Here is a 14,317-nt window from a genome sequence, read left to right on the forward strand (position 1 = left end):
AGCTAGCAATTGGCATGTGAAGCAAATAAAAAAGAAATTATAGTGTTATTCTCATTTTTAAAGACCTTCATGCAATATTTTTATAAATTGACTTCCTCATTATCTGAATTTTCATTTCCTAAAGGAAAGAAACATCATTGTAGATAGCTGGCCCAATACTTTTTATTAATGTATTTTTATAACTAAATCCCCAAATTTAGATTTGTACTGCATTTTCTTTGCTGTTCGTATCCAAATTTTATTGGAAACCTCTAATTATCTGCAACCTGAAAGAAAAATCCATATGTAAGCAAAATAAAGCAGAACACTTTTATTTTACAGGGTCTACTGGTGGCTACAATTTTCTGCTTCTTTAATGGAGAGGTACAGTAACAACTTTTAACATGTTTATAATATTTTTCTTTTGAATATATTTTTGTGTTGTTTCAGTAATTAAGGAGATGGTAACTTTCAATTTTTTTTTCCTATTCATTTTCTAAATCTAAATTTGTCAGGTAAAAATTAAATATCTGTCTGCCAAGAGCAGAGCTTGGAAAGAACTGTGGCATCATTCAGTACTTTAGGACTGACTTTTGTGCTGAGCAATATACATGTCTCTTGATTAAGGAATTGAAGACACTTGTCACTGATATAAATTCTCAACAAATATCATACAAAGTAAAATGTAGTTCAATATCCTAAAGGTATATTCATCTATTTTAGAATCTGTGTAGCATCTGTTATCCTGGAGAGTCACTGTATTGGTCTTTCTGCAGCAGGAATAGAGCATATTGCATACATGTTGCTGTGCTGGGGGACTGTTGTGTTATGACAGCTCTTTCGGAAAATTTTAGGCTGAAGTTTGGAAAACTGTTTTTTAGCACAGCTGAAAAATATCATTCAAAAAAATCAGAACTTAATAGCTCATTGTGTTTGGGTCAGAAATTTGTGTTGAATAAGAAGTACACTTTTAAAGAAACCATCATGAATCAATTCCAAGAACAAACTTTATTGTTATGTGAAACTCTTGCCCCCAAGCTGTAGGGAGTACACTTAGAGGGCCTTACAGTGTCAGAGATCAAAGTAGTAAAAGGCCTAAAACTATATATATACACACACAAATTCATGAACATGGCTGTTGCTTGCAAAAGAACCAACAACTTCAAAAATTAACTGGTAGTTTTCCAACACATTTGGCAGAGGAACAATTACAATCCTACACTTATTCCTACACGTCTGTCTGTTCTACATTTAGTGCAGTTGCAGTGTATGGCTGTAAACAGATGTGTGGGAGTAACCAGATGTTTTCATGTGCCTGAACCCCTAGTTTCTTTTATGGGATATTATAAAATTCAGTGTGCTTATATAAGGTTATTGAACAGTAATATTTACTTATAGGTAAGTATTTGTCTAATACTAGAATTGATTCATGCAGATCACCCTTCCTTCTCTTCCTAAGTCCAAAGCTGACTGAATCACAATGAAACTGCTATGGGGTTTCAAGGTTTTCCCCATACCACACACAGCCCTCCACCCCCTGAATTGCATGAGTCTTGATTTATTATTTTTTTTTTGTCAAGAAGGCAGAAAAGATGAAAATGGGCTTTCTCACAGTTCTGTGGGCATGGGGCAGTGTTTTTTATCTGATTTTAATGTAAAGTAGATCCAGGTTCAAGTCTCTGTTTATATATTTGATTCAAAGCAGAACACGTCATTAAGCATTCTGGATCTGATTTGATCAGTTGCCCGTATTCAGTATTGAAATTTCACATACTCCTTTCCTTCCAAATTTTATAGTTTAGAATGACTTCTAAAAACAGATATTTGGAAAAACTTTAACAAAGAATTGGTAATGCTCCAGTAAAAAATTGGGGTGGGGGTGGGGGGAACCTTGAAATCTCTGCAGTTTGTATGAAACAACATTGTCCACTGCTCAGTTCTGTCTTTTAACCCTTGTGAATCTTGTGAGGCTACTTTATTACTTAAACAAGTTGAAACCTTAATTTAAATTTATGGTATAATCAGTAAGAATTTCAGCTGTTAATATTCCATTGTTACAAACTCATATTTTTACATGGTCTCTTCTGCTGTGTAAGAAAAGCAAACCTGAGTCACTGCACTAGTTCAGTATCCTAAATTCAACGATAAACTTGATCACAACTCCTAGAAGTGGTAACAGATGAATCACTTCTTGAATGTCTGCCAGCATGATAATGTTAGAAGGAGGAGGATTTAGCCATTTTAACATTTATTAATTTAGGCATTTAACTTTTAGACCCTTTGTCAGTTAAACATACATGTCTGTATTTGCTCTCTATATAGTCAAAATTTATACTTTTTAAAGCAGTTTTGGGTTCAGTGCTTCAATGACTACTATTCATTTATTATTTTTTTATTATTATTAATTACACCTCCTTCAAGAAGGGACTTACTGCTTTATAAACAACTGTATTAGTAAGGAAATCCATGGGGAGAACGACAATGTAGTTAGGAAAAAAGTCTGCACAGGAAAAAAAGTGTTTCCTTTGTCTTCTAAAGGATTCTGCTGCTGCATGTGAGCCTGCAGGCACATGTGTGTTCTGTTGCCTTTATAGTCTCTTGCTGTCAGACAGCCTCTTGCCTGAACAAAGCCTGTATCTGTGGCTTAGCTGTGTGTACCAGATGCTGCTTTATTACCACCTGTCAGAGCAACACCTCGTTGGACGCTGTACAAAATGGGAGGCATGAGAGTGGTGGTAATGCTTGTCTGCAGCAAGTCTGCGGCTTAAAGGTGAACATTGATACTGAAATAAACACTTGGAGTGACAGTGGGGCAAAGATCTTCCAATGGCGTATTAGCAATTAAAGGTGCCAAGAGCAGTAATTTCTTTCTTTCTATATCTTTACATTTCCCAACTGCTACTGTACGTTCTAATGTTTTCTGTATCAAATATCAGGAGTCAAACCCTGTTCAAGTGGTGGTTTGCAGGCCAACTCTGGCCAAAAGATGAAAGAAAGTGGCCTGCTAGTGGAGAGCTCTAGTGAAGAGAAACTAAGAAATGTATGAAAAATAGCTGGTATGTATGTCCTGCTGATTGTAGACAAGGAACATAGATTCATAGAATCAAAGAATCATTTAGGTTGGAAAAGATCTTTAAGATCTCCCAACTTCTTGAGCAGCACACCAGGGATGGTCTGTCAAATCCAGTTTTACCATGCACTGCAGCAGTTTCTCACAAGTCTCCTACAGACAAGGGCATAGATGCAAACTCTTCATCTTTATCTTCTGTGGCAGGGCTTCCCTAAGGACACTTAGATTCTGCTTATGGCCCACACAGTGAGATGCTTCTCAACTACCTAACCATATTTTCTGGTTTGAGCTGGTCTAGAGTGGCCTTTGGGGTGGTACAGGCAGAGGAGATGCTTGTCCCAGATCTCTGATAAATCAGTAGAAAGATTCCTACTGAGCTATTAATAACCTACATGATACTTGTAAGTGATAATATTGTGATATTGTGATATTAATGACCTACATGATACTTGTAAGCTTCGTGGGGTTTGGCTTTTTTTCTTTCTTTCCACTGGTCTATAGAAATGTTGCAGTGAAGATCTGCAGGATTATACAATGTTTATTAACCGGTGAGGGTGTGCTGTGTGGTTTTCCGGGTTTCCCCCCGCTCCTTGGCTACTGAACTGTTAGAACATCAAGCTACTAGTATGTTAAAGGGCTGATTGGAAGGAGCCCTTCATGAAAACTCATCAAAAAGAGCCATTACTAACTAATAAGGTGAGCAAGCAAGAATGTTCCAGCTGGAACTATCATCTCTATTAAATGGCTAAGGAATAAAATTATATTTATTACATTATTTTCTTTCATTACATGCACTGCTTAATATCCTTTCTTATAACAACATAAGAAAGTGCTACCCCTCTTGAGCGGAATTTACATCTCTGTGCAACTGCTCAAAGCTGAGGAAAGAGTGATAAACATTCTGTTTGCACTTATTGGGAAAAATTAGTTGCCTCGTAGATTTTCCCCATCTTCTTCTATAAATGATTGCTCGGACTGTTTTGAGATGACTGAAAGACTAATAATAAAGGAAAGGATGTAACACTACAAGAATAGATATGTAGCAGGACAGAGGTGAATTACTGATTCAGCAGTAACAGAAAGGCTTTGGGAAGCATGCCAGAAATACACGGCTTAGTGCTTGATGGGCACTGGGGCGGGCGTAGAGGAAACACTGTTTGCCCATGCAGGAAGCACTATTTATAGCCATCTGTCACCAGCCAGGCCATGAGCTAAACAGCCTGTTTTCACCCCATAAGTAGCCCACAGGCACTTGTCTTGCAGGGATATCGATGGCTGGCTTGAGCTAAGGGGACTGGTATCCTTTAGGACTGGTTTACAAATGTTATTAACAATTGAAAATAAGACAAACAAACAAGCATTACTGAAGCAACCAGGAGGAAGTGTGGGAGAGGACCTGAGTGTAAGGCTTTTTTGCAGATTGGCAAGTCCTGGTTTATTTACCAGCTCTGCCAATAGACTTCTTTGACCTTGGTTAAGCTATTTAGGTGCAGTTGCTGATGTTTTCCCCATCTGGTCTTGGTCTAAAGTGAAAATTGCTCAATATGTAATTTTGTGTGTGTGTTTGTGTATAATAGAACATTAATCTCATTTAGGTAATTGACTATGGAAAGGAGAACAAATGGAACATAGTTTAGTGATGTGCATGGATTGATTGATAATATTTGAAAGTAAATTCCAAGCTTCCTTCTTGGAGAAGCTGGAATTTTGAATCTGCCTCTTCTTTTGGCTTTATGAGGGATTACGGGAAATGGATGCAACTTGTATGAAGATTTAAGGCTCTATATATCGCTACGCAATACAAATTAATTAATCAAAAACTTCCTGTGATGAAACAAGAATGCTTTGTTTAGAATCAGAAGAAATACAGATTTTTGATATGAAGAGCTGTAAGATCTGATTACTCAGCATTTGTAGACTGGTGTTGAGGTGTTTTGAGTGGATGGGAATGGCTTTGAGTGGTAAAAGAGCATCTCCTCTGTCCTAGAATACTAACTTCTTCTGTTACTCAGTTGATATTTCTTCCCTTACCCTTTTACATTTCCTTTGGAAGGATTTTGAGAAATATGAAGTTCTCCTTTAAACAGAGGATTCTGATATCAGACTGCAGGAAGTCTAAAAATTACATCCCTTTTCTTCTATTTATTTTTATTTTTTGTAATTAAAGCCAGAGTAAAATTAGACAAAAGAAGCCATTGTGTTAGGGAAATGTAAAGCAAATACAAAAGAAATCCTGAAGACCCATGGAAAATACTAAAAATATTTACCCACAATATCAACACTTAACTGGGGGAATCACTGTCCACTGTTGAGTTCTTTTTTTGTGTAACTAGGTGAAATGAAGGTCATGCCTTGTGAATGAGGCCTGTGACTTGGGGTGCGCTGCTGAGTGTGTGTGAGTGTCATTGTCCCACCAGCATTTCCTGAAGGCCTGTGCCTTCCTAATCAAGGCAGGAATACTTTGTGTATGAAGTTTGGCAGAAATAAAATATTCAGGATCTGTGGGTACTTTTTTTTTTAAACAGGAAAAAAAATCTCTTGAAAAAGCAACAACAAAAGCTATTCCCGTTCTTAGCATTCCCCACTTGGCACCTTCACTGAAAGACTAACTTCGTGTGCATTTCATGAATGTGACACTTCATCAATCAAATATGTACAGGTGTTTAACCATATTGTAGGAGAGGAAGGCTACGATAAACATGACATCCTTTCAGCGGAGACATGTAAACCAGCTGGGGCCTTCAGCTATTTCATCAGCTCTTTTTTTTACACTCTGATAGAAATACGGATTTCAGGAAATGTTCTTCTATTCATTTGAATATGGTATGGTCAGAAATTAAGAAAAGCTTTCTTGTGCCAGAACCATAGCAAATGTAAATTATGGAGTGTTGAGGCCATAAGAATTTACAGCTGCTGAGGATGTGGCCTTTTGAATATGAGTGTGAATAGAAATGACCTTTTTCACCTGTAAATCTGATCTGTCCATACTGGGGTTCAGTCTGCAGGGGAGAAAGCAGAAAATTGTGTTGCTGCTCTTTCTACTGCAATTTGTACTTTTCCTGAGCGACTAGTACACTACGATTGTAAATTGTAATTGTTTCACACCAAATTTGCTGAAGAATAGTGCCTGCTTCAATTGTAAATCTTTTGGAACATCTCATGCGACAGATCAGATGTTGCTATGCCCATTTTCCAGGTTTACTGAGCCTTACTACCCCATTTGCTTAGACACATGTGTTATGGGAACTCGCGCATCAAAGAATGAAGTCCAATGGCATCTTTCCAAGTGTTTTATATGCATTTCTTTTTTGTTTTCTCTCATAGGTCCAAGCTGTTTTAAGAAGACACTGGAATCAATACAAAATCCAATTTGAGCACAGCTTCAGCCACTCAGATGCTACACGCACTGCTTCCTACACCGTGTCATCGATCAGTGATGTTCAAGGCTATAGCTACAATCACGACTGCACCAGTGAACATTTAAATGGGAAGGGCTACCACGACATGGAGAGTGTTGTTTTAAAAACTGAAAAGCTGTACGGTTGACTGCCAAAGGCTCAGCATATGCCAGGGTGGTTACCCTTGTGGACTCCAAGTCTAATGGAATGACTTCACGGCCAGAATATTTTACCTAACTTGGGATATGTTATTTTCCTGAATGATGCAAACTAAGACAACACATTTTTCGTACGTATGTATATATATGCATATATACATATGTTTGTGTTTCTGTGTATCTATATAGTATGGACAGCTGTACATATATATACCTATATATGTATGTGCATTTATATAAGGATACAAACTTTGCCTTTTCAGTTTCTACTGTGTAGACAAAGTTGGCAATTTTTTGTACAAAAGGAATCAATGAAGGATTTCTTATTTTGTTGGAAGCTTGTATAAGACTGTGTTGTGTTGAAGCCACTTCATTTGCCTATAGAATCTTAGATTGTAAATACCATACTGTATTGTCTTAATTCAACCTAAAACCAAACAGAGGAAAACTGTTAAAGCAGGTGCAATAACAGCAATGCATTGTCCCCGCTAATTTTGTGTCCAACATTTAACTGCCAGAAAAGCCCATCGGGTAAGTCTGAGGTAACAGATTTAAAGATATTGATGGTTTGGTTTGGCCAGTTTGTTTTTTCCACTATTTTAAGTCAAGCATAGAGACACCAGTGCAAGCTTGAGACTCTACTTACTTCTCTACTGCAATGTTATACTTTACAACAAGCTTTGAACAATATTATTTAAACTATTTTTGCATATGCAAGAGTGTCTCCTTCTCCTCAAAGTTTCTTATTGGCTTTAACACAGACGAGATCAATGAGACCTTACTGCCAGAAAGAATAGCAGGAACTTGTACAACTGTAACCCCTTCCAGACACTAATACGCAATTGAAGCTGATGGAACTTCACTGTGTGCTTAAGGAATTTACCCAACTGGAAAAGATCATGTACATTATTTTCTTGTAGTCATCTTGTTTTATTTTTAAGTATTTCCCTGGCCATATGCTTGATAATTTATTCCTTCATTCTTGGGGCACAGTCTTGATTAATTTTGTGGCTTTTTCTTGTCCAAGGGAAGCAGGCAAGACTGAACACAGTGCAAATGACACACTACCTTTAAAGCTAGGGTATGAGATTCAGACTAATCAAGCAAGCTAATGTTAGTCATTATCACTATTTGGAAAATCCAATATAAAGTCTGTCTTATTCTCAATCCATAATGCTTAGAACCTTTTAAAATATTTTTTTGGAGTGCTTGATTCTGAATGTCTCTCTCAGTTACTTAGCTTAGAACAGTGTTTTATAAGTTGTTTCTTTGGTTCTACTGGTGAACATGAAAATGAGGACATTGTCTTGGAAGGTCTTGGGAAAATGTCTTTACAGCAATCTGGTTTTGTAAATCTTTATTATTTAAAGAAATAGTATTTTTCTTAATTCAAATGACAAAAATGCTCAAGAAGGAGGACAAGTCTGAGGTGAGTTTAGAAAAGTCTTGCTGAAAATCACAAAATAGAAAGATGTTTTATTGGTTTATTTTGCAAAGTCGTCTACTTCAGCTGGGGAAAATCCACAATGAAGTAGAAGAAAAGTAGATGCTGGAGTTGACAGGCTACTATGCTAATGTATATCTGGGGCTTGTAAGCCAGTCAAAAAAAAAAGATAGTTCTTTCTGAGACCACTTCAGTTTTAAATACTTAATTTTTGTATATGAACAACTCGATTTTCATATTTAAACATTTTTGTCTGTAGCCTTTCTATAAGCTTCATTAGCATCTAGTTAACTTGCTGTCACAGCGTTTATTAGTTTGTGACTTCATAAGACTTTAAATGCTTTGTGTTTAGGAGAAAAACAATAGGAGGATGTGGTAAGTTCACGCCATTTGCACCTTTCCATAGTTTTTTTTACAGTTCCTATGTCTGGAGTTTGAATTTAGAAAGTGTTTTATTAATGATTCAGTTTCATGAGATGGAAACTTAGCTAGGATGCACAAACCAAGATTTCCGTTCTTCTGCAAGGCTGTCTGGTTGATTGATGGGAATGATTTGGAAATCAGTCGGATTCTGTACTTTGGAATAGTGTGATATCTGGCAATCAGATGTCACAATCTCTTAAATTGTTAGAATACAGTAACGGTATCTGCTACAACATGATTAGAGGTTACTTACAACTCTGCTTGCTGATCTATGTAGTGTTACTTAAAATCTGTGTGATGTTCTGAAAATATTAGCAGTTCAGAAAAATCCCTGCTCTTGTATAGCAGCTTTACACTTGGGGGACCAGATTATCGGACTGCTTACAATTTTGTCTTGAGTTCCATTTAGAGAATCAATGGGTACCAGCTGAGAATCAAAGCCCAGGCCGATATCTGTCCATTTTAAAAGTGCTTTGAAGTCCTTTATGGCACACATCAGATAGTTCTTTCAATGGTACCTAGTGGGGTTTTGTAATTGAAAGATATGTGACTGTTTAGAGTGTGATAGAATATTAGATTTTGAATTAAGCTTCCTTCTCAGCTAGGCAGTTCAAATTTAATAGCCTAGAAATTTTTATCATTTAATGCAAAGTACTAGTTGCTAATTTCTCCTCCTCTGATAGAGGAACTTGTGATGGTTATTTAGGAGGGAAAATTGTTTCTCTACAGAAAACCTTCTACTTTTAGGTGGACTATTAACAGCATGCATCTAGGCACATGTCTGTCTTCACTTTGGAAAAGAAACACACATCCAGCTGGATGTGCAAGAAAATGCTTGTGGCTGTGGAGGGTTACACGGCACAGGAGAACTACATCTCCACCCCCCCACCCCCAGAGGTTAACTAGCCTATTTCGTTTTGCCTTGGAAAATATAAATTCCCTCTTTTGTCTTCCTACCTCACCTTTTTCAGTTCCTACACAACCAAGAGAAGGGTCTGCTTCTTAAAATATTTTTCTGCCACCATAAATTAAAATTAAGTCCTTATGCTGATTTCTCATGGCTTATTTTCTACCTTACAGAATGTTGTAGTCCTGATCTGTATTCTCTGGGATGGAAGTAAACTCTGTTTTGGTGGGGTAGTGGGGCTGTGAAATTTCTTTGAACGTGCAAACAGTTACGTGTTATTATTTCTTCTTTATTTTTTTGTTATTTAGTGATTGTATCAATTGTAACAATCTACAGGGGCTACAGAAATGCTTATCTTGTATTTGGTATCTGTAATAACAGCATGTTAGTATTCTATGAGAGGGAATGTCTATTTTTAATGCTACTGTCTTCAATTAATAAAACGCTCCATTGCAGGGTCCCCTCAGTTTTTTATCTGTTTGTTTAATGTTAGCTAGCATTTATGCAATATATTTTTTCATTGTGGTGATCTACTAGAGTATTTGGCTGTAGAAATGTTGCAACACTTACTCCTTTTCATGTCATGAAACATTTGGGCTGGAAACCAGGCAACATTTAAGTATTGTACTATGTAAATAAGATAAATAGAAGCTATGGCATTGTATTTATTGCTTACACTAAGAATGAAATGGAAAAAATGTGAAGTTATTTTTTGGTTGTGCTTTATTTTCACTTTGTTCATATGGATCATTATACATTTTAATTGCTGAAAGAAGTATTATGTTTATGTTTGAGATCAATAAAATATTACTACATTTATTCAGAACTCTTGTGCTGTAATATGGAAATAACAAAGCTCATCTAGACTAGGCTTCCAGAGATGGCTTAGCTGTGTGTTAATTAAATGCTAACCCAGGGAGAAAGTCATTACATACAGTTCTTAACAATTATTCAGTGTTTAAGTGTTTGTTTATTTAATACTTACATTTTTAATGCAGTGTATAGTAAAGTGTTGCATTTCTGGAGGAAGCTTGCATAGATGACTTAATATAAGATGGCTGTGCTTAAATTTTTTTACTCAAAAGCTTCATATTCCTACTTATTGTCTTCTGAATCTGTCCTTTAATAAAAAGTCATTAAAACTTACTTACGTTAAGAAGGCAGATTTTCTGTTCCACCATGAGCTGGCAGAAGAGTAGAGGCTGAGGTAAATGTTTCTATCTTCTTCATTTCATCAGGCTAGGTGGAGTTCCTCTCAACATGGTGTTCAACCAAATCTCAACCAAAGACACTTACTTACCTGTGCAGAAGCTTTTTTGTTCAGAACCTACAAAGCAAAGCAATAGAAAAAAATGAGTGAGATTTCCCCCCAGCGCCCTTGTTAGAAGTGGTGGTATCTGCACAAAAGCTATGAATGACAGGTATGTTTTAAACCTGTAAAATTGAGTCTGTTCATCTGACTTTAGAGAGGTGCTGACCAGCATGTAGTTGTTAAACTTTTGAAGGCATCACCTGATGATCAAACCACTCTAATATAGGTAAGGGAAGCGCCAAAGTACAGGGGCACTTAATCCACAACTTAAATTATCGCTCACCCATCTTGCACTTCAGTGTGGGCACCAGCCACAGCAATACAAGCAGGAAGCAGTTCTAGTGGGCAAGTGTTTTACTTGTAGTTACAGTGGGCCAACTCAGGTCTCCTACACTGTTGCAGGTTTAAGTTCTGTAAGCTAGCTGGGTTAAGTGTGCTTCTACCTACAGTGATGACATGGGAGATATAGGCATCTGTTTTCAAGTGCAATCTGCAGAAATTCTGTTTAACTTGCTCAGCCATCCAAAACTCAGAAGGTGCTCTTTTTTTGTACGCCTTTGAGCAAATCCTGTTAAATTTAGAGCTGGACGGCTTACCTGCTTCTAGAGTGAAACATAACATGTCAATTTTTTTAAACTCATTTGAATGAGTTTCTACCACAGATGCTAAAAAATGTGGCAAAAATACTTTAGAATAACTTACAACCTGTCTGTGTTGTTTTTCATTGTAGACTGCTGCTCCTAGACTTCCATGTCTGGGTGAACTGAAGGTATGGATCAGAGCTCAGGAAGTGCCAGCAAACTCCTCTCCTTCAGCAGACTTTTATAAAAAGGCATACAGAATATCGCCATCTAGAATTGTTAAAAGTCTTAGGTAAGCAAACATAGCTCTTTGCTGTTAGCCAGCTTATAGCCAAGAAAAGCAGTCCCATGCTGCACTTGGCCTGAATTTCCTCATTTCAGACATTTGGTTCACAAATGAGCACAGTTTATGATTGTTTACAGGTTCCTGGTGATAAAAGATTAAAAACTAAGAGTGCAAAAATCCACGGGACTAACACTTGGATTGCTATTCAAGGCCTTGATATAGTAAGAGTTGCTACAGCCCTGCAGCCTTATTTCCCAATGGGAAGTAATATAACTCAGAGCAGATAGAAATGCAGCTAGAAATCTTACCTAAATTTATAATTAAATTTCAGGTCTGTTGATCTATGATACAATAGTTTTAACTAGAATAAGCTATGACTGACCAGTTCAATTATTTTTATATACTTCTAAGTTGCATAAATCACTTCGATGTATATTATATACCAAAAGAGCAAATATGTGCTGGTAAGTACACTGCACTTCATGTTATTTTTTTGAAATCTAAAGTTTTTCAAATGCTTTAGTAAGTAGTAGTAAGAATTCATACCTCATTGTCCATGTGAAAAAACTGAAAGAGAGTTTAAGTGGTTTAGCCAGTAATAATGTTGGGACATAGCCTGTGTCCAACAGATGGATTAAAGTTGTGTTTAGGACATGGAATGATGGAGGACCTCAACTATTTGGCAGCTCCGGGGGAAGGGGGGGGGGAAAGGATAAAAAGCAAGAAGCTATTTTTTTCCTGTATTTACATTCTGGGGAAAATGAAAGTATGAGAGTGAATAAGTACTCAAACAGAAGAATAAATAAATGGGTTATCACCCTTTTTAAAAAAACCAATAAGATTACAGAGCTTAAGGGCTATATGGGGTGGTACTTTTAGGAGACAAAGAAAATAATAGAAAGGAGAATACCTTTGCACACAGAGCTGTAACCACTCTAGAAGACAGCAGAGGGTTCCTTCACAGTTTAGAAGGGAAGATATGTACAAACAACAGATTGGTGACTGACTAAAAAAAAAAAATAACGCTCAAAATAATGTGGAAATTGAATTAGGGAAGGCTGTATTGGACTCAATTGCTTAGCTTACCTCTGTTTATTTCTTGGCAAGCTAAAGAACAGTATTTTTTATAACCTTTAAAAAAAAATATTGAAATTGTCTGTTTGTTTACTTCAAGTAAGACAGAATCCTTTTGAGGCTGGATGTCAGCAAAGGATGTGTAGTAGTGGTTGAGGGTGGAGGAGGAACAGGAAGAAATCATTGTCCCAGGCCTTTAAAACAATTTCACTCTGACATCTCATTTCAGCTAATGTATATAAGCAACCTGAGCTAAAGACATGTACTCAAGAAAAAACGAAAATAAGACTGCCTAATTAAGTAAAGCAGGATTTGAACACACAGGGATCTTAATACTGGGTCCTAATACTACTGTGTGTATGACACGCATATTTAAAGTATGCTAATGTCCAATCAAAAATGCACAATCTCCCAGCTCCCATTCCTGACTTTTGAGCAGGAGCCTGCAGTTTTGTTAATCTCTAGTTCCTTGTCCTGAATGTCAGTCAACGGCAATTGTTACAGACTTTACTAATACTAATCTATGTCTAGTATTCCAGCTAAGCGTATGGGTTACTATTTTCTACCAATATCTACTAATAACACTTACTGCTTATCGGTCGTACAGACTGTCTGTAGCTGCATATCCAGAGTTCAAACTGTTAAATGTAACAAGTATTTTATACCTTTATATAAGTAACTACAGAGAAAAAGAAGTAAAGCCAATCCGCCAATAACATTTTGTTCTTATGCCCAGCGGCAGAAAAGTAACATAAATGATACCTACACTAGCATTTGCAATTGGAGTATATGTGCCTAAAAGGATGTAAACACTGTATTTTGTTCCTGAAAGAAAAACAAAACATAGCACCTTAACCTCTATAGATGAGTAAACAGTAATTTTTACAATTTATACATAATTTTAAAAAAGGAAATATTCTTTCAACAAAAGTAGCCTTGTAATAATTAGTAACACCAACAAATACACTAGAAAATAAAGGGAAAAAAACCAAACCAAAACCCCTAACCAATTTCATCTCACCCATTGCCACAGAATACCATTCCACTCTCTGCAAGATATGAAGATTACATCCTTTGAAAATACTCCAAGTGCTCTACTAGTATTCTTGCAGGGTCTTGTCATGGCAGTCACCACTGAAGTTTTAGCTTTTTATAGTTAACTGATTCTAAAAAAAAATTCACTTTGAACTACTGGGCCAAATATTTGTGCACAAAAGCAAACAATTCCCGTTGTTAACTATTGCACACTGAAGATAAATTAACAGAATTAAAGTAACAGAATTAAAATTAAACCCCCAGCAAACAAGAGTAAGCTTTTTTGTAGCTAGTGTTGACTACAGTGTGTGCTCTTTGTTCACGGAGAGTCATTGCTAACTTTTTGAGGAAGGACAAGCTGAAACTAAGTGCAAAACTCTGCATCATGTCACATTTTGTTTGGTGCAACAATTTGTGTTCATACCCATACGTGAAATGAGAATAGGCGAGTGGGGGACGGGGCAAGCAGGTGGATGTGCCGACACAGGCATTCCACAGTCCACAGGCATGTGGCTGCTATGAAGGTTATGCAGAGCTGCAATGCCAGCTATTACACCAGCCCAGACGCAATGAATAGAGAGTTCGGGAACCCTTTAGGAGCAGCAGGATAATTCTCACTTATGTTAAAATAGCAATAACACACAAAATAC

At 36.8% G+C, this 14,317-nt stretch overlaps 1 protein-coding gene across 6 annotated transcripts in view; it reads left to right on the forward strand.

The window, feature by feature from the left end:
* The window catches only part of CALCRL (calcitonin receptor like receptor), a 68,284-nt gene extending 58,086 nt beyond the window's left edge, over positions 1-10,198 (forward strand). For all 6 annotated transcript variants that reach the window (XM_040603706.1, XM_040603704.1, XM_040603702.1 and 3 more), the window contains 2 exons: positions 322-363; positions 6,374-10,198. In XM_040603706.1, coding sequence (XP_040459640.1) covers positions 322-363; positions 6,374-6,595 — 264 coding nt within the window. In that variant the 3' untranslated portion in view covers positions 6,596-10,198. The remainder of the gene's footprint in view (positions 1-321; positions 364-6,373) is intronic.
* The last annotated feature ends 4,119 nt before the right edge of the window (positions 10,199-14,317 follow it).

The sequence above is a fragment of the Falco naumanni genome, chromosome 8 (assembly GCF_017639655.2).
Source record: "Falco naumanni isolate bFalNau1 chromosome 8, bFalNau1.pat, whole genome shotgun sequence".
NCBI classification, from domain to species: domain Eukaryota; kingdom Metazoa; phylum Chordata; class Aves; order Falconiformes; family Falconidae; genus Falco; species Falco naumanni.